The 19,042-nt window shown below is 35.8% G+C and overlaps 1 protein-coding gene across 2 annotated transcripts in view; it reads left to right on the top strand.

Annotated features, from left to right (window-relative positions):
- LOC107726066 (sulfotransferase 4A1-like) overlaps positions 1-9,056 on the top strand; it is an 11,836-nt gene extending 2,780 nt beyond the window's left edge. Inside the window, exons 2-8 of one of the 2 annotated variants that reach the window (XR_001638218.1) lie at positions 3,417-3,547; positions 3,670-3,750; positions 4,296-4,422; positions 4,523-4,617; positions 6,497-6,635; positions 7,259-7,380; positions 7,870-7,946. Coding sequence is in view for 1 of the 2 variants with exons in the window: in XM_016535540.1 (XP_016391026.1) it covers positions 3,417-3,547; positions 3,670-3,750; positions 4,296-4,422; positions 4,523-4,617; positions 6,497-6,635; positions 7,870-7,982 (686 nt within the window). In the remaining variant the exon portion in view is untranslated. Of the gene's footprint in view, positions 1-3,416; positions 3,548-3,669; positions 3,751-4,295; positions 4,423-4,522; positions 4,618-6,496; positions 6,636-7,258; positions 7,381-7,869 lie in introns of both variants that reach the window. The other variant, XM_016535540.1, reaches the window with a different exon arrangement.
- The last annotated feature ends 9,986 nt before the right edge of the window (positions 9,057-19,042 follow it).

Raw genomic sequence — 19,042 nt, 5'->3', positions numbered from 1 at the left:
TTTGTAAGAAACAAATCCATCATTAAGACGTTTTTAACTTCAAACTGTTGCTTCCAACTGAAATTCAAGTTCTTTATGCATAATATTGCTTTCTCCAGTACAAAAGTCAGAAATATGCACATATCAAGCACCATTTACAAGCAGAAACAGTCCAAAACAGTTCTAAACAAATATTTTGATGTGAAAGGACAACAGGGGATGGACTTTTTCACTAGAGGAAGTGTTATTTTGGATTATGGATTCGTATTTTGGCCATAAGCAATAGGTTCAAATTTAAACACCTTAATGATGGATTTGTTCATTCTGACAACTCTCATTCTGACGGCACCCATTCACTGCAGAGGATCCATTGGTGAGCAAGTGATGTAATGCTAAATTTCTCCAAATCTGTTCTGATGAAGAAACAAACTCATCTACATCCTGAATGGCAGCAAATTTTCATTTTTGGGTGATCTGTTCCTTTTAATGTTTGTTAATAAAAATACAGCTGTTCATTTTTACTTCATTTCAGCTTTCATTTTTATAATGTATTAGTATATGTTGAAATTAACATTGATTAAGCTTAATAAATGCTTTAGAATTATTTCTCATTGTTAATGTTAACTAATGTTAACAAATGAAACCTTGTTGTAAAGTTTTACTAAGAAAACCACCATAGGCCTAAACAACATTAGTACAGTCAAGGGATGTCTAAATGGATGCAGCTGTTTATATAACATGCTACAGATACCACTGTGTAGTTATAAAGAGATGAACTGAGAGTTCGACAAACAGCAGGATAGTAAGAATGATAGCGTGAGGGTCTGAAATCGCTTGGCTTTGCAGAGGATGTTGTGTCGCACCAGCATCAGTTTAATTGAGTTCGGAGAGCCGAGGGAAGACCGAGCTCTGCTGAGTGTTGCACACTGAAATGTGTGTCTCCAGCGGACTGTGATGGATGACAGGTCAATAGAGTCACATGTTGCACTGCCAGTCGAATCTGTGGAGTAAACAGACATTGCGTTGTTGATAGTTGTGATGGGAATGGCAGAGTCAAACATTATATGCTTGATATTTCTCAGGCTTCTTATAAAACAATTAAGCTCTATTTTGTCCACATTAAATATTTTCATAATTTTAAACAGTCTGAACAAATGTATATCAATAAATTTTGATATTTCCCAAATATAATGCCTGGAAATTTATAAATTGACAGTGTAAGTAATACCACTTTTGGTAGTGCACCAACTGTGTTTGCAAGATAACTTCACTTTATGTGGCTTTATTTTGTTTTGCAGTCCAGTGGGAGGAAGCGGCCAGAGGGTCATGTGACCCCCCGATGGTGTGTTTTCTTGAAAAGTGATTTAAAATCAAACGTCAACATCGTACTGAAAGATAAAACCTCCTTGTATTTATTGTTATGCCCTTAAAATCTTAAATTTGTTCCAGATCTTTAAAGTAGTTAACACAAGAGTGTTTCTGTGCAGCAAATCAAGATTATTAAATCTAACTTTAAGGGAGAGCCCTAGTTGGGTTGTTTTTGTATTGATATTTCTATGCATGTTGTTCATGTTAAAGTTAGCATGCGTGTTTAATTTCTGCTTATGTATGCTCTCAAGCCAGCCAAGAGTAAACAAAACTGCTGAATGAGAGTGAAAGAGGCACTTTATGATAATTTCAAGGTCATGCTTGTATTTTACCTTTGTTTTGTACTCTTGAAAACTCCTTATGTAGTCAACAAATAAGAGTTCTGCTGAGGTGGCAGTATAATTGCTTCTCCTCAACTAAACAGAAGTAGATGTTTCATCTGAAATGGGCAAAAAATAAGAAGTGAAAGGGGACACTGATATGCCTCCACAGTCATACAATACAAAAAATGTGAGAAAATAACATCAATGTAATTGATATAAGCTTTTGTATCAATGTGAACAGTCTACAAACTTGCATTTTTCATGCTTTTCAGAGGATCCAAATAAGACTTGTTGGGGTTCAAAGGCTCCGTTGTCAAATGTTTAATGGTAGTCATGTGTTTAAACCAGCTCTGTCCCTTCCAGAATTACTTTTACAATTCATTTGTTAAGGCTAATAAATGTTACGTTTGCACATTTTTCTTGAAAGGTTTTCTTGGAATGTGACGTGTTCCTGTTGATCAGTAGCGTATAAAGAATTAACAGCAAATGCACAAAATATCCTTTTATAAATGTCAGAACAAACTGACATTAAATAAGTTAAAACAAATAAATATTATTTGAAAGGAAAATATAAAGAAATCTATATGATTTCTGTCGGAGGTCCTTTAGATGTTTTCAGTGCATACCACCATTAATTCCTGCATGTAAGGATAATGTTGATGCGTTAGATTTACACATGTCAGGGAACACTGTGAAGAAGGTGGAAGATACGAAGATCAGGGCATGTACCCAAAACGTTTGACGCAGCAGGGTGAAATTTCATTATCAGGGCTGCCTAAAGGTCAACAGCAACTTGTTTGTACCTGGCTCCCTGTATAATCAAACCACCATTGTATTATTGGGTAGTTTGGCAAAGCAGAAGCCTGACAAAACAATTAACACATAAAAAATGCCAAAGCTCTTATAAAATGAACAGCCCAAAATCATGGGGCAAGACGTCATTTTAGCTCCTCACCCAATAAACTCAATATCTTCTGTGAAGCATAGGAGCATCTGCATCAAATGGATGGGCGGCTCCTTGTCAGCTGTGATGGTCAAAACTGAAAAAACAAAACACTTCACCAAAGAATGATTTTAAATCATTGAGGTTGCAGGTCAGGCTATATTCAAATGTTTACAGTTAAAAGGGGCATATGATGTTGCTAAAAAGAACATTATTTCCACATACTGTACATTATTGTTTCTCCTCTATGCCCCGCCTTTCTGAAACGCGTCGATTTTTACAAAGCTCATCATTCTGAAAAGTGAGGTGTGCTCTGATTGGCCAGATATCCAGTGCGTTGTGATTGGCTGAATACCTCAAGCGTGTGACGGAAAATTATAATGACTTATACTGTCTTTTTACGCGTTGCATTGCATCGCGCCGCGTAAACTTAAAAATATGTCTGCATTTGTGATCGGAGAAATGACAAACTACACACGCTACTCTACACTGCTCTAAACTCACGTGTTATGCAAATTTTCCCACATCGTGACGTAGACATGTGGGGGTGTGTTAGAACGAGCCGTTTTAGGTAGGCGTGGTTGACTCTTAACTTTTATAAAGAATATCTCTTTGGATTTGAGACTTTAGTCTTTGCAACTTTACAGATCTTCTTTATGCACCAAGAGCTTGTAACACTCCAAAGAGAAAGGAAAAATTGAAATCGCATCATATGACCCCTTTAAGTGCAGCTGGCTAAGTCCTCTTTTTACCATCAATAATTCATCCAAAACAACTTTGCTTTCTTCATCTCATGCACGTAGGTACGAGTTTGTTACAGGAGGTGGTGTATCTGGTGAGTCAGGGTGCAGACCCAGATGAGATCGGACTCATGAATATTGATGAGCAGCTTCCTGTGTTGGAATATCCACAGCCGGGTTTGGAGATCATCCAGGTGTTTGCTCTCTCACACGCACATATTTACTGAACCAATGGCCTTCAGCATGTGTAAATAAATAACATTTATTTATTTATTTTCCTGACCTCTTGGACTGATAAAGTTTTGTGTTTCTGTAGGAACTGACATCGCCTCGTCTGATCAAAAGCCACCTGCCGTATCGTTTCCTGCCAACAGCGATGCACAATGGAGAAGGCAAGGTCAGCTGGAAAACACACTTAACATATTAATCATGACTTCCAATTGTCCATTAAGGACAATTAATGAAATAGATTTCCATTAAACTGATCAAAAGTGACAGTAGAGACATTCATAATGTTACAAAAGATTTCTATTTCAAATAAATGCAGTTCTTTGAACTTTCTATTCATCAAAGAACCCTGAAAAACATGTATTACAGTTTCTACAAAAATATTGATAATAACAAGAACGGTTTCTTGAGCACCAAATCAGCATATTAAATTATTTCTGAAGGATCATGTGACACTGAAGACTGGAGTAATGGCTGATGAAAATTTTTTAATAGATTAAAACACTTATTTTAAATTGTAGTAATATTTCACAATATTACTATTTTCAATCAAATAAATACAGCCTTGGTGAGCATCAGAATAGTATAGTAGTGAATAATGAAAAATATTTGACTTTTTTCCACTATGCTTAAGATGTGAACAGATCTTTGAAAAGAGCATCATTTTTGGTATGAATATGCCTTTACACAAACACATCAATGCATGTCCTGTAGGTGATCTATATGGCCAGGAACCCTAAAGACCTGGTGGTGTCCTACTACCAGTTTCATCGCTCTTTACGAACCATGAGCTACCGGGGAACGTTCCAGGAGTTCTGCAGGCGATTTATGAACGACAAGTGTGAGTGAGACACATTTGACACAAAACTGACGTATTTGCTCAAGAGGAAAGTGTACGAGAATGTACTTCTTGTCTTAATCTTGTTTGTGTGACCCTGTAGTGGGATACGGCTCCTGGTTTGAGCATGTTCAGGAGTTCTGGGAGCATCGCATGGACTCTAATGTTCTCTTCTTGAAATATGAGGATATGTACAAGGTACTGACTGACACACACACACACACACACACACACTTTCTCCTCCTGCTTATTTTATGGCTATGTTTGAAGTATACTACTTTGTACACTACATAATTATATATGCCGTGTCCAGTGTTTATATTATTCCCAGTATGGAGTTTTACCCTTTTTGTTTTTTATGTGTTTTGTAATTGATTTGGAAGCATTTATTGCTCAATTTTATTACTTATGTTTTATTCTGTTTGTGTTTGTATCAGTGCTAATTTATGAACATTTTAATTAATATTTTGAATGAGCATTTATTTGTATATTTTTAATCTTAGTTAATTTTAGTGATTCTGTTATGTGCTTTTGCCACTTTTATTATTTTAAAAAATATTTCTGTAAAGCTTTTATTAAATTTTATTTCATTTTTAGAACTTTTGGTACTTCAACAAACTTACTTATTTTAGTTAGTTGCCAAAGCAATATTGCTAATATTTAAGTATATTTTTAATCTAATATTTAATTTCAGCATTATTTCAATTACTAAAAATTATTTTTAAGTTTTACAGTAAAAAATACCTTCTGCTTTAATTCAGTTTCCTGTAAACTGATGCAGAGATGATCTCAAACTCATTGCATGCGTTCTGCTTCATATACTCGATAAGAGTATAGTATACTCTACTATAGAGTATAGTCACGTATAGTATTTTGAACATCCTCTTCCTCTCATGTCTCTTTTTAACCTCCACACATCCACTATTTGTCCACGAAGTATCAGTACAAAGAGGCCCCTAATCACCCATAATCACTCTTAGTACATTTCATTCTTACAAACAGCTGTATTCATGTCTTAAGGGCAACAGTTTCTAGAAATTGTGATATTAGAATGTTATGTATGCATAATAGAGGGGAATCACTGATTGTCAGTCTGCTTGAGTATGTTGTTTCCATATCTTTATGGAGTAATGTGATTAGGAGAGCTCAGAGTCCAGCAGAAAAGCACAAACAGAGAGACTGCATGTGACAGAGGCATAACCTCTGATGTAATAGACTAATGTATAGAAACAGAACATATAAATATTACACCATGTTCCAGTAGTCTATAGTTCATTAAACAGCCAGTCTATATACTGAACATAAAGGATATTATATAAACTAAGTTAAATAATATAATATAATAAATATAATATAATATAAATCTTATTCATTTTCTTTTTACTAAACTGTTGTTCCTTAATTCTGTTGTAAATAAGTTAAATATAAATGAAAGTTTGACTTTTAAATGTTAAAGAATTAAGCATTATTAATTTATTTGGTATTATTGATTACAAGTTTATAAATAATAAACTAAAATAACATAAAATACAAAAAATTTTAAAAGTTGTTGTTGTTCCAAACTTTGATTATCAACACTTATTTAAAATAATTTTATCTTGCCATATATGATCAACTAAAATAATAAATTAATAAAATGTGCATTTTCTTAATTTTATTTGTATGAACTTTTTATATACATTTATATACAATCTAATTCATTTATTTTACTTTTATTAATTGAAATGATTGATTAATAAAAATGTATAACTATTATTTAACAATTATTTAAATAGGGTATATCAGTGCAACTAATCTGGCAGAAAATAAACAGATGCACATACTTGAATTGGTCGCTTTGAAAAATGTACTTTTAGCAATTTCCTTTTTTTTTTATTCAGAACATCTGGTAGAAAAAAGTCACCTGCACCTCAAGATCCCTGAAATCATTTAAAAACTGAAGTTAATTATGTAAGCTAATCATGTTTTCATGTATTCATCTGTGTAAGACCAAGGCGTGAGTCATGATTACATAACCAAAAGATTGTCATTCTCTCTGTCTCTCCACCTTTCCTGCCTGTTATTTCCCTCTCTGGAGGATCTGGGGACCCTGGTGGAGCAGCTGGCTCGCTTTCTGGGCATCTCGTGTCATAAAGCCCAGCTGGAGAGCATGGTGGAGAGCTGTAACCAACTCATCGAGCAGTGCTGCAACTCTGAGGCCTTGTCCATCTGCCGGGGTAAGAAAGAGAAGACTGGAAGAAAGAGAAGACTGGAAAAAAAAAGTTACTTTTAATTAATCCTAACTCGATGTGCATTACAAAATAGCAAAAAACACTTGAAACTAGGAAGAAAAATATTAGTAGTCTGTCACTGCATGTTCTGTTCCCTGAGAAACATGACCCGAAGCACACTGACCCTATACCTTATTTAGCCTATCCTTAGAGGAATTATAAAAATGGATTCCCAGAGATTTCTTCTGAGGCAAGAGAAATCCTTAGTCTTTCCCAAGGAAGGACACATGCAGTGATAAGTGCTGGCCAAAAGTGAGAGTGAACTTTAACACATTTTACATGCATGTATATGTCTGCCAGACAGAAATCTAGCCCCTTGTACGACTGCCTTATCGGTCATACAAAGGAAGGATTGTTGGGCAGTGCCATCATGTGGTGCATATGTGTGGTGCATCTTTATTTCTATGGACATTTCTGTTGCTGTTTGACGTCTTTGTGCTGTTATTTGTTTTATTATTCAGTGAACATTATGTAAAAACTGTTTGCAATTTATTTTAGATTATTTTATCATTTGCACTTTAGTTTGGTTTTGTTGTTGTTTTCTTGTGTCTTGTTCATTTTTCTTTTAGTGCATGGATTCTTGGCTTGGCATGACGCTGAAAAATCTCACTACATACAGTAGGGATTTATTATACTATAAGTGTACATGAAGATATACTGTGAACATGAAGATGGAAAAAGTGTAAGAAAGGTGAGTCCGGGTGAGGTCAAGTCTTTAAGGAATGTTCTGGGTTTGATTGTCAAAAAAACTGAATAAAATAAAATAAAATAAAAACTGGGCTGGGCCACTGTTCTGGAGGGTATGAAGCAGAAATGTGAAGCGTATATTTTTGTTGATACACTTAAACTAAAACAAATTATTTAAATTATTTAATTTCATTATTATTATGTTAAAAAAATATATATTATTTTTCTGAGCTGTAAATATGTCTAAATTTATATTTGGATGTGTCTTATTGATGTAATTCCTGTAAGTGGTATCCTTGGTTGTATCATATAAAAGTTAGCATTATGTGCATGATATTTACAGTAAGTTAATGACATTTTTCACAGTCAGTGCTTTTTAAAAATACAACTAAGAGATGAATTCTTCTCTTTGCTAAAACAAATTATTCCACAAATGCTTCCAAACGAGTTGAACTGCTCTGAAATCTTCTAACTCTGTTTTCATCTGCTTCAGGTCGTGTTGGGCTTTGGAAGGACATTTTCACTGTGTCCATGAATGAAAAGTTTGATGCTGTTTACAGACAGAAGATGGCAAAGTCTGACCTGACCTTTGACTTTACCCTGTGAGGAAGCGACACTGGACTATCTGTTAACTGCTCAAGAACAAACCAACCAATCAGTTCACCTGCTGTGCTTAATGTCACCTGATGGACATTCCCCATCCAGATTTGATCTCTCTATCCCCACCATCTCTTGCTCATCAATGCTTTCATTATTTCCTCAAAAGTTACTTCTTAGTACAGATACGCGGTCAGTACTAAGAGGCCTTTTTTATCACGTGTGTATTTGTATAAACAGTGCATCAGCAGTGCTAGTCCAAAGTGTAAGCACAGTGCTTGTTGCGTTTGCACATTGTACAGAGCTATTCCATATCCCAAAGGCGCTTATGAAAAGTGTATTTATTAAAAATCAGAAATGAAATATGATTTAGACTATATTCTATATGCTAAAGCCCTTACGACAAACTCAGAGAATATCGTTGTCATTTCTCAGGAGGATTCTTGAAATCATTGGCTAATACATGCACCAAATATGCAGTCATCCAATCACAGTTCAGGTCGTGAAAACCTGAGCCTCATGACGAATGCTGATTGGCTCCTGGCCAAAAGATCTTTAAGTTTGTGTGGAATGTCATTTTGCTTCTTCTAGTGGCTTCTAGATGCTTTGACTTATATTCCAGTATAGCTATTCATTGATACCATAGATATTTAACTTTTTTTTTAACATTTACTTACATGTGCATCCATAATGCTTGAGTGTATCATGTCTACATATTTGCATAAGTGAGACATATCAGTCACATGAACGTATACAATCTGTGTGTAAAGGACTGGGAAAGAGAACATTTTATATCAGTAACATGCACATCATAATATAATGCATCAGAAGTGTTAAGAGCAGATATGAGTTCGTATTTCATCATTATGTCTTGGTAAAAAGCATAAAAGATGCATAAGGTGAAGTCAAATATCAAAGTGACTTATAACCTCACATATCCAACAATTGCTGTGTTTGGAATGGAATACTAGCATACTACATAGTGTACTATTTTTAAAAATAGAATGTTCAGCAGTATGCATTATGCCACTAACTAAATTTGTAAACTAAACAAAATTTTTAACTTCATTAAATGTGTGTTTAATTCAGAGAGCGGCAGTCGTGTCAGAAATGGATATTTAGAATTTTTGATCCAATTTTGTGTGGCAGTCTGATCAAATAATGAGACAATAAGATATTACACCTGGTTAATTTGTGACACTGAGGATTAGTTGAGTGCATTGCATTGTGGGATTGAGTTTTCTGTGCATTGTGCACTAATACAATGAAAGGGTACTCTGTAAAAAATTGGAAGTAGTAAATAGAACAAAGATCACTGAAGTTACGTTTTACAAGAAAATACTATTTCAGTCTTTCTACTCAAAAAAGATCACTTTTAATTCAATGTTACTTGCCAGTTCTTTGTAAATAATTGACAAATTTACTTGCAATTTCTGAGTAAAAAGTGATTCTACATTCATCTTTTTCAGTGTAGTATGTAACCTAATAATTAATGTGTACAGAAAATGTGCATACTGTGCGCAGTATACATACTGTGTACTGTAGAAATAGTAAGAGTAGTATATATGCTATTTTTTAATCATTTTTCATTCTTTTTTGAATTATTGCAAAAAACTTCACTACTCTATTTTCACTCAGAAGTTGCTAGTAAATTTCACAAAATGACAAAGAAAAGGCAAGTAAATGTGACATTTTGAACTAGTATTCTCTTGTTAAACATAATGCAGTAATCTTTGTTTTATTTACAACTTTGAAAAATATTTTTTTGACAGTGTATTATGCTAGTATGCTATTCCGAATTCAGGCAATGACTTGATTCAGGAAGAGAACCTCTGTTCAGACAGGAGAGAGGCTGTGATGTCATAAAGCTCTGAAACCTCACGTCCAATCAGGAGGCTGCGTCATCACAGTCACTTCATTCATTCCTCTACACCATTTTCTCTTTCTTCACACTCACTATCATGCCTCTTTTCAGTAACTGCTTCTTGTCTCTGGACACATTAGCCTGTTGCTCTGAATGTCTTTACTGTGTGGGGCTCACAGAAACTCACAGACTACAACCAACATGTATTAGTACTGCTCACGTACATGGTCAGCCTGCACTGATTTAGTCCTGCTATGCTGTCTTATGTAACTCAACACACTGGTTTCTTTTCAGCCTTGCTTGCTGATTTATTAATAAAGTGACATCTTTAGGCCTTGAGGTTCAGTTTGTCTACTGTGTGTTATTGCTATTTAGTTACTGGATGATGTTTATTAATTGATTCTTCTGCTTTCTTCTTGCCTTAGAGCGTAAATACAACATATCAGAATTAAAACGGCAGCTAATACAGCGGCTTAAATCTAAGATGCTGGATTAACAACAGTTGGAAACTGAAGCATGCTGAGTACAAAGAGGTTTCTGAACAATCACAGATGGCACCAAAGGACAAGTGAAGTTCCTATGGCAACAAATCAGCGCCTCTGATACGTGTGTCCTTTAATCTGCCAGTCAGATATTAAAAATGAGATCAGTGTAATCAGTGCAACTTTGTATTTTAATGTTACAACATAGCATGGTCTCATGGAATTTTGTTGTTAAAGAAATAGTTCACCCAAAAATGAAAATGTGCTGAAAATGTACTCGCCCTCAGGCCATCCAAGATGAGTTGATAAAGATGATGTTTTTATCAGCTGTTTGGACTCTCATTCTGACGGCACCCATTCACTGCAGAGGATCCTAAATGTCACCAAATCTGTTCAGAGAAAGAAACAAACTCGTCTACATCTTAGATGTCCTGAGGGTAAATACATTTTCAGCATTTTTGGCAAATTTAAATTTTTGCGTGAACCATATCACCCCCAAATGAATAATGAATAAATCAAAAGTTGCAAGTCAAAAGTTACAAATGTACCTTCAAAAGTAAAGAAAAACAGATAAAAAATATATATTTTAGCATTTATTAATTGAGTATTTAATACTTAATCTTTAAAAAATAATTATTAAATTTCATTCATTTTGTGAATTCTGTAATGAACCTCCAGTGAGTTCATCTGTTGCCTTACTACTAACATGCGTTCATGATATACGTACAGATGATATAAAGAGCGTTCTATCTTAAAACATATTAAGAAATCACAGCATATATTTGCAAAAGAGCGCAATGCTCACCCACTAATCACTAATAATTAATGATCAAAAGTGTGTCACATACTTTAGAGCCACTAGAGGGCAATGCAGTCCATGGGAGAGTCTACTTTAAAACGTATCATGGTATCAAACAGGTGTATTTTCCAGTTTGATAAGCTTGTTGGTAACACTGCATCAATGCATTGTTAATAAACTGCATTGTACCATCTCAGGCTAAATGAATGTTGAATGATTAATGATGCCTATAGCAGAGACGAAAGAGATGACAGTTTCACAGTTTAATTTGGCATTACAAGCCTCAAAATGCAAATTATGTCTTTGGAAGAGAAAATAATTTATTGTTATACTGTTGAACAACACCAAAATATAAGATAAAGTGATTAAAAAAGACTAACTTGTCCTGTGGGATTACTTGAAATGTTGATGAAATCATTGTGATTTTTTATTTATTTATTTAAATGTTTTTAATTATTTATTTATTTATTATCTATGATCGGTTTAAATAAAATAAAATGATCAAATAAATGAATAAACCAACCACTGACACATGCAGACAATCACACAGCGAGTTGCATGTTTCTGAACACAACACACTATTTTAACTTGCCCATTTTTACAATGCATTGTGATTGCTTTGTACTTCCACTCAGTTTTTCCGGTTCTCCCATTGGAGTTATGTGGAATACCTGAGAACGTGTGGGATCCAGGACTTCTTTCCCGACAGAATCTGCACGTGTCCGTAAAACTGTCGGTATGTAACTCTGGAAAACACACTGGCTGTATGAAGAACTCACATGCATTGACAGCCCTGGGCTTTCGGGGTTAAAATTGTGAATATTGTTCTTTTTTTGTCCTGAAGGAGAGGCTTTACAGACTTTTTGACAAGTTCTACTGCAACTGAAAGCGCAACTAAGCAAGTCAGAGAGAGAGAGAGAGAGAGAGAGAGAGAGAGAGAGAGAGATGTAACAGCTGTGATATTCTGTTTGCTGTGTCAGCGCCCCTGGCTGCCCACTGCTGCTCTCTCCCCATCTCTTTCGTCAGTCATGAAACACTAGTTGAGTTATCACTGTCAGAAGGCTGGTTGCTGCAATATTGTTCTCTTGAGTCCTGGTCATGAAAACTGCACTGTATTTACAGGGCTCAACAGTAAGGATGGTCCGATGGCCCGGGGCTTGTGATGGAACCGTCACTTGCTGTATCTTGCAAACTAGCAGACATTTTCTGTGATATTTTGAACATTGTTATTCTGTGAATTTTGCTGATGTAAAAATATCATCTAACTGGAAAATGTTACATAAGATTCTCAGCTATTATTGCCAAAATTACAAACATAATAACTATTTGATGTAACACAATGTTACTTGTTTGATGCAAAGCAGCTCAAGTTGCTTTTTAACAATTTGTTAAGAATATGGTGAAATGATTTACAAGTGTATTGCAGTCAATGGACCTGAAACTATATTGCTGTGCAAATATATTTATTGACACCTTGTCAGACAATCAGAATCAAGAGTTCTACAATGATGTGAAAGATTACATCTGCCTTCTTCCTGTCCCCAGAAACCATCACCAATCTAAACACACACACACATTCCCCATGTCTCCATAGTGGCCTTATTTTTTGTTGATTAATGTCCATTTTCTTTTTTTTCTTTCTGTTATAACATTCAGCTCTAGCTTCCTACTGCCTTATTCGGACTCAAACCTGAGTCCTTTTTAATCTCTGTATTGAAATGGGGCTACTAGCACACACAAAGAGTGAAAAATTTAAGGGGGTCTGAATACTTTCCGTACCCACTGTATGCGTAATTGCTCCATTCATTCCTTATGAAAGATTTGGAAACACGCACAAGGGCACATACTGGGCTTCTCCCCAAGAGAAACTCTTGAGAACAATGAGAACAATGAGAACAATCAGACGGGGTCCAGAATTATACATATACATGCAAACATGACGATACAACTCAATAGTACCCATATAATATCTGTTGACATAGTTGCTGCTTAATTATATAAGTTTAAACAGACATTATTCTAGTAGCAATATAGGACATGTACATAATCTTCAATCACAACTGATGGCTCAGCTAGAAACCAGACTGAGCAGCTATAAAGACTGGGCAAATAAATGCCACCCACCCACTCACCTTAATCCATTTACTCATATCTGATAGTAAATCACGTATCTGTTAGCATTAATAATATTAAGAACATTATATGAGACAAGCGCTCATGGCCTGTGACATATGTAAAGAAAAGAAAGTTAACTAAAATGTGAAAGAAGACATTTTGACATTGCAATGCAACACATTTTGGGCAATTAAATTCTATAAAAAGATTATGCCAATAAACAGAGCTTTTTATGTTAAAAAATATTACTGCAAGCATTTCCATTATTTATGGCCTACATATAAAGCCACTTTACCTGTAGGCCAATTGATTGACTATTAAATTGTCCTCTGCTTGAATTGGTCCTACAAGATAAACAATTCATTTTTTCTCCCCAAATTGACCTTAAGCAAACCGTGGCAGACGGAATGAAGATTACTAAGTTAATTGTTCATTTAAGAACAATCTGGACTGGTTATAAGTCCACTTATGTTGAACACATGCACAACAACATACACACGTTTTCCTACTGAGGGTGACTTTTCCTTCCAATAAATTCCAACTGGGCTAAAACGTATCGCAGAACATTGGTCCCCGCTAAGGTTTCAAAGACAGAGTAGAAATATTTCCAATTATGCAGGTTCAGGTGTGCAATAATTTCCTTTATCCAACCGCACTAGGCAAAATGTAAGTGCGAGCACAGAGCATTTATGCGACATGCATCAGTGTCACGTCAAGTGTGTGTTTGTGTGATTCCGCCGCGGCTCTGCTGCACGGTCATAATTGTCTTTCCATTCGTCTTGGGTCCGTCTGGCCGCCTCCATCTGACAGTTTGACTGCTCGCTTCAGTCTGCCTCTCCATACTGATATCCTCCATAATATCAGCCCTCCTCCCTCGTATGAGGGAAGTTGGGGAAAGTTTACTTTACGGGCCCATATCCTCCTCGCTAACATTAACAGCTGCTGCGCTCCTGACATTTTGATGCATCTTATTGGAGTCGCTTTGCGCTTCGGGGGAATGACATGCCAATGGCTTCTTGTTTCAGCCTTTATTATTATTTCTTTGATTTTTATAGCTCTCTCTCATGCAGTCGGGCACTCTATGAAGAGATTGAGAGCTGGGTGCACTTCTCCACTGATCAATTATTTAACATGCAAGTCATTGCTATAGATGAGAAAAGAACACGTATACGAATAATCGCAGGGGGAGATGGTGGAAGAAAAAGAGAGGGAGCAAGGGAGTTTATGGTAGACAGAGAGAAAAAGACTTTGACTGCAGAGCAGTGGGTCTCAACCGGTGAATCGCGACCCCCCAAATGTTCTGGGCTGAGGAGAGCAGGGAAAAACAATGCTAAATAAAATGAATCAAAAGCAACTTACAATGTAAGCATGCATAGTTAAGAGAGAAATATAAAGAGGAGGAGAAAATGCTTTGCATGAGCCTTTAAGCAACACCAAGGTCATAGGTTCAATTCCCTGTGAATGCATGAACAACTACGGCAAATGCATTAATGTAAATCTTTTGTTGTTGAAGATTGTTAACTTTACAGTAGTTTGGCACAATGTATGTCAAAGCAATGTCAAAGTCATGGGTTCGGTTCCCAGAGATTGCATGTACTGATAAAACGTAGACTTTGAGTGCAATATAAGTCACTTTAGATAAAAGCATCTGCCAAATTCATAAATGGAAATCATCCTGCGCACTCAAACGGTAGAGAGCATGATGCTAACAATGCCAAAGCCATGGGTTCAATTCCCAGGGAATGCATGAGCTGATAAAATATAGACCTTGAATGAAATGTAAGGTGCTTTGGATAAAAGCATCCACCGAAATAATACTGCACTCGATAGAAGTTCATGAAATTAGACATGACAATATGGACAGGCTGCGTGACATCTATATCCTTAAATAAAATTATCAAAACTACACAAGGTAAAGAAAATATCACCCAATCTACAATACAGGTTCACCTGAAACAAGAATAAATGGTTTGTACAATACAATACAGGCATGCATAGTTAAGACAGCAATATAAATAGGAGAAGAAATGCTTCCCATTAGCCTGCTAGCACCACCAAGGTCATGGGTTTGATTCCCTATGCATGAACTGATACAAATGTATGGCAAATGCATAAGCCTAAATCTTATGTTGTTGAGGTCATAAGTCGTGCAACTCTATAGTATTTTGACACCCCTGTAACCGCTAGCAACACCAAAGTCATAGGTTCGATACCCAGGGGAATGCATGAAATAGTAAAAATTATAAATTTATGCCAGCTGCATAAATGCAAATCTATGTTGTTGATGTCACAAGTTGTGCAACTCTGCAATAGTTTGGCACAAAGTATTTCTGTAGCTCAAACATTAAAGGAGCATATTGCTAACAACACTAAAGTCATGGGTTCGATTCCCAGGGAATGCATGAACTGACAAAAATGAATGCCAAATGCATAAATGTAAATCTTCTGCTGTTGGAATCAAAGGTCGTACAACTCTGCAGTGGTTTGGCACAAAGTATTTCTGTAGCTGAAACAGTAAAGCATGGCAAACCAAAGTCATTGGTTTGATTCCCAGGGAATGCATGAATTGATAAAACTGTTAAAAAAAAAGTCAGATGCCGATCAGCCTATCCAATATTGATAGGTTACGCGATGCCCGCATTCTTAAAAAAAATGATCAAAACTACAAGATAAAGAAAGTATCACCCACAATACAATATAGTTTCACTTGCAACAAGAAGGTTTGTGCAACATTAAAACATTTAAATGTGTTATTTAAAGATAATTTTGTTTACTTTTGTACAATAAACAATTTTGGACCGCTTTGGCGGGGTCCAAATCTGGGTCCTGAAGTAAACCCAGTAGAGAAGCAGCATACTAGAGTAAAATGAGTGTTAATGCATTGTCTTGTCAGTCCTGGTGCATCATTGAATGGGAGAGAGGCTTCAGTCAGTGCCAGAACTGCCATCTGCCGAAGTCCTCTGTGAATGCGCTAGTGTTAAGAGCCCAGCCCGGGCTCCATTAGCCACACGCACACACACACAGAGGATACGTGTTAATGAAAAACTATGCGCTCTATTATAGGACCCACTCTGACTGACTCTTAAGGGACTTCGTGCGGGGATTAGAGCATTTTCAGGATGTAGGGCATTTCATAGGAGACTGTGCTTTGATTATGCATGACTGAAATAGGTGTCTGTGTGCGTGTGGCATGCTTTGCTTACTGTGCAGTGTGTGTTTTTGAGGTTGAAAGTCCTGTCCCTGGAGCGACCCTCCAACGTGAATTCCCATGTGAGGCTGCTTTTGGAGTTACCTTGACTTCCTTTCTACTTTTGTCAGCTCTAGGACTGCACAAAATACACAAGAAATGCTTTTAAAAAGAAGTCAGATAAGAAAGTGCACTCAGTCATCTTATATACAGACATCTTGCGACGTGGATGAAGCATCAGGCAAATGACAAATGACATTGTAGAAAAGCACTGTTTGCAGTCAGCCATGACTTATTTATTCTGTGAGTGAAAGTGTCCAATAATAAAGGGGTTATTGAGATGAAGTGAATATTTTGCTGGTCATACGATCTCACGTCGGCTCCAATGAGGCAACTCGCTCCTTGTAAAATAGGAGTTATTTTAGGCTACAATTTTTCAAAAGAGCTCTGTCATTTTTATAAATGTAAATTTTAATGAGAAAAAAGTGCAGCTTTAAGGAAAAAAGGTTTTATGATCAATATCAAATTCAAAAACATAATTACTTTATACTGACTGATCTGTTTCTGACCCCAGAACAGTTTATAAATATCATATAAATGTGTGACAATACAGTCTCATTTTGAACAATTTACTCTCCATGGAAAGGCTCAATTGTACAATTGGGAAAATAATTTCCAGCAAATTACAAATTAATTTTGGAATAAAAGAGCGTGACTCGATTATCAAATGCCATTTTTGTGTCTCGGATATTTTTGTTCAAGGGCTAAATGTATTAATTTGTATCAGGCAGAGTGAGCCAGCAAGTGTAGGTGGTTTAAAAGAATGCATTCCTACTTTTTTTTGCTTTGTTCATGTTCCCGATATTAAGTAGGTTGTTTGTTTTCCGCATAATGAAATTGAGGAATTTATTAAATTAAATCAGAGAAGGCAAATTAGACCTACAGAGACACTCATTCTCTCTTTCACCACCTTACATTCGTTCTGTATCTCTGTTTATCCATTTTGCACTCTTTTTTCCCCAATCCCTCTTTGAACCCCTTGTTCATTCTCTTTCTTTGTTCTTTTTTCATTTCTTTCCAAACAGCCTCCCCCTCTTCTTCAGAGTTTGTGTCTCTGTAACACCTCCCTCCTCTCCACCGCCATTACATTTGCAGTATGAGCAATAAAACAGACAATTGCACATATACATTTACCTGGGATATTCAATATACTTTTATTGTACTTATTTAAAGCTATTAGACTTTTAATGTATTATCTCTAAACATAGATTTAGATTAAAAATCATGCTATAAATTTTTAAATATATATTTGATTAAATCATGAATTATTACTGAAATGAAATATTATATTGTGCTCGTTTTTTATCCCCAAAGTCCATGTGCACAAAGTTACCATTGTTGTCTACCAAAAATCCCAAAGAATTAAAAAATAAAACACACAGATCCAGTGTATGTGATGATTATTGTTAGAAGAAGCAGTGTGATGCTTAGAACAGCTGTTCAGGCTAATGACTGATGTGCTTAAACACATACACACACTCAAGTGATGAAGCACTTTGTCACAGATGCTTCCTCCTTCACGCTGGCATCAGTTATCAATTTTCTATTAGGACTGCAGTCCTCCACCTCAGAGACCGTTACATCAGCACAGCACACTATAGTTGTATGATATCCATACTGTGTGTCAAACACCCACTATAGTTGTTCTACTCTCTTTCTCATTCTCTGATTTCCCTCCTCTGGCTCTTCTGGGCTTTTCACACTTCAAACTATTCAAAGTCAACATGAAATTGACCCCATTTACTTTCCTATTGTGAACAATTTTTGTTTACAATGCTTCTGAAACAACTTTCATTCCTTTTCTTTCCTTTTTTTCGTCACCAAGTCCTCTTCTTTTTCAACCCCTCCTCTTCATATAAAGACCACTTTTTACCATCCGATCAAATCAAGAGAGACATCAAGTCCCACATTTTTTTACTCACTGAATATCCCATTTTTCACTCTGAAAATTAGTCGCATAGCAGAAGAAAAATTTGTGAACACAACATACAGTTTTACAACAAAACATATCAACAACATAACACAACATAATATAACACACAGCATAACAACAACATAAAAACATAACATAACATGCAGCTTAACAACAACATAACATACCATAACATAACATACAGTTTAACAACAACAAAACATAACATAACCACATAAAACATAACATAACATAAACAATAAAGCATAACAAGAACATAACATAATACATAACATAACATAACATATTATAACATAACATAACATATAACATAACATAGCATAACCAGACCAACCAGCCAAGCATCATTGCCTGTATAATTTATTGTGACAGCAGAGGTTATGCAGTGTCTCTTCAGCTCTCCGTTGAATTGTGGGACTCAGTGTTTACTGTTTACAGATAAAACAACAAGCCTTTTGTTTTGTGTCTTAGATGCTTGAAGAGGAAAAAAAATAGCCCTGGTGGATGTTAGAAGAAAATAGACAAGGAAAAAGAAAGTGAAGATCTATTAGAGGTGGTGCAGGCTGCAAATACACACATTTTGTCACAGATGCCCTGTACCCTAGTTCCTGTTTAATTATGGACATCTA

Source organism: Sinocyclocheilus rhinocerous, unplaced genomic scaffold, assembly GCF_001515625.1.
Source record: "Sinocyclocheilus rhinocerous isolate Xijiao unplaced genomic scaffold, SAMN03320098_v1.1 scaffold395, whole genome shotgun sequence".
NCBI classification, from domain to species: domain Eukaryota; kingdom Metazoa; phylum Chordata; class Actinopteri; order Cypriniformes; family Cyprinidae; genus Sinocyclocheilus; species Sinocyclocheilus rhinocerous.
This window is presented reverse-complemented; position numbering and strand designations above follow the sequence as displayed.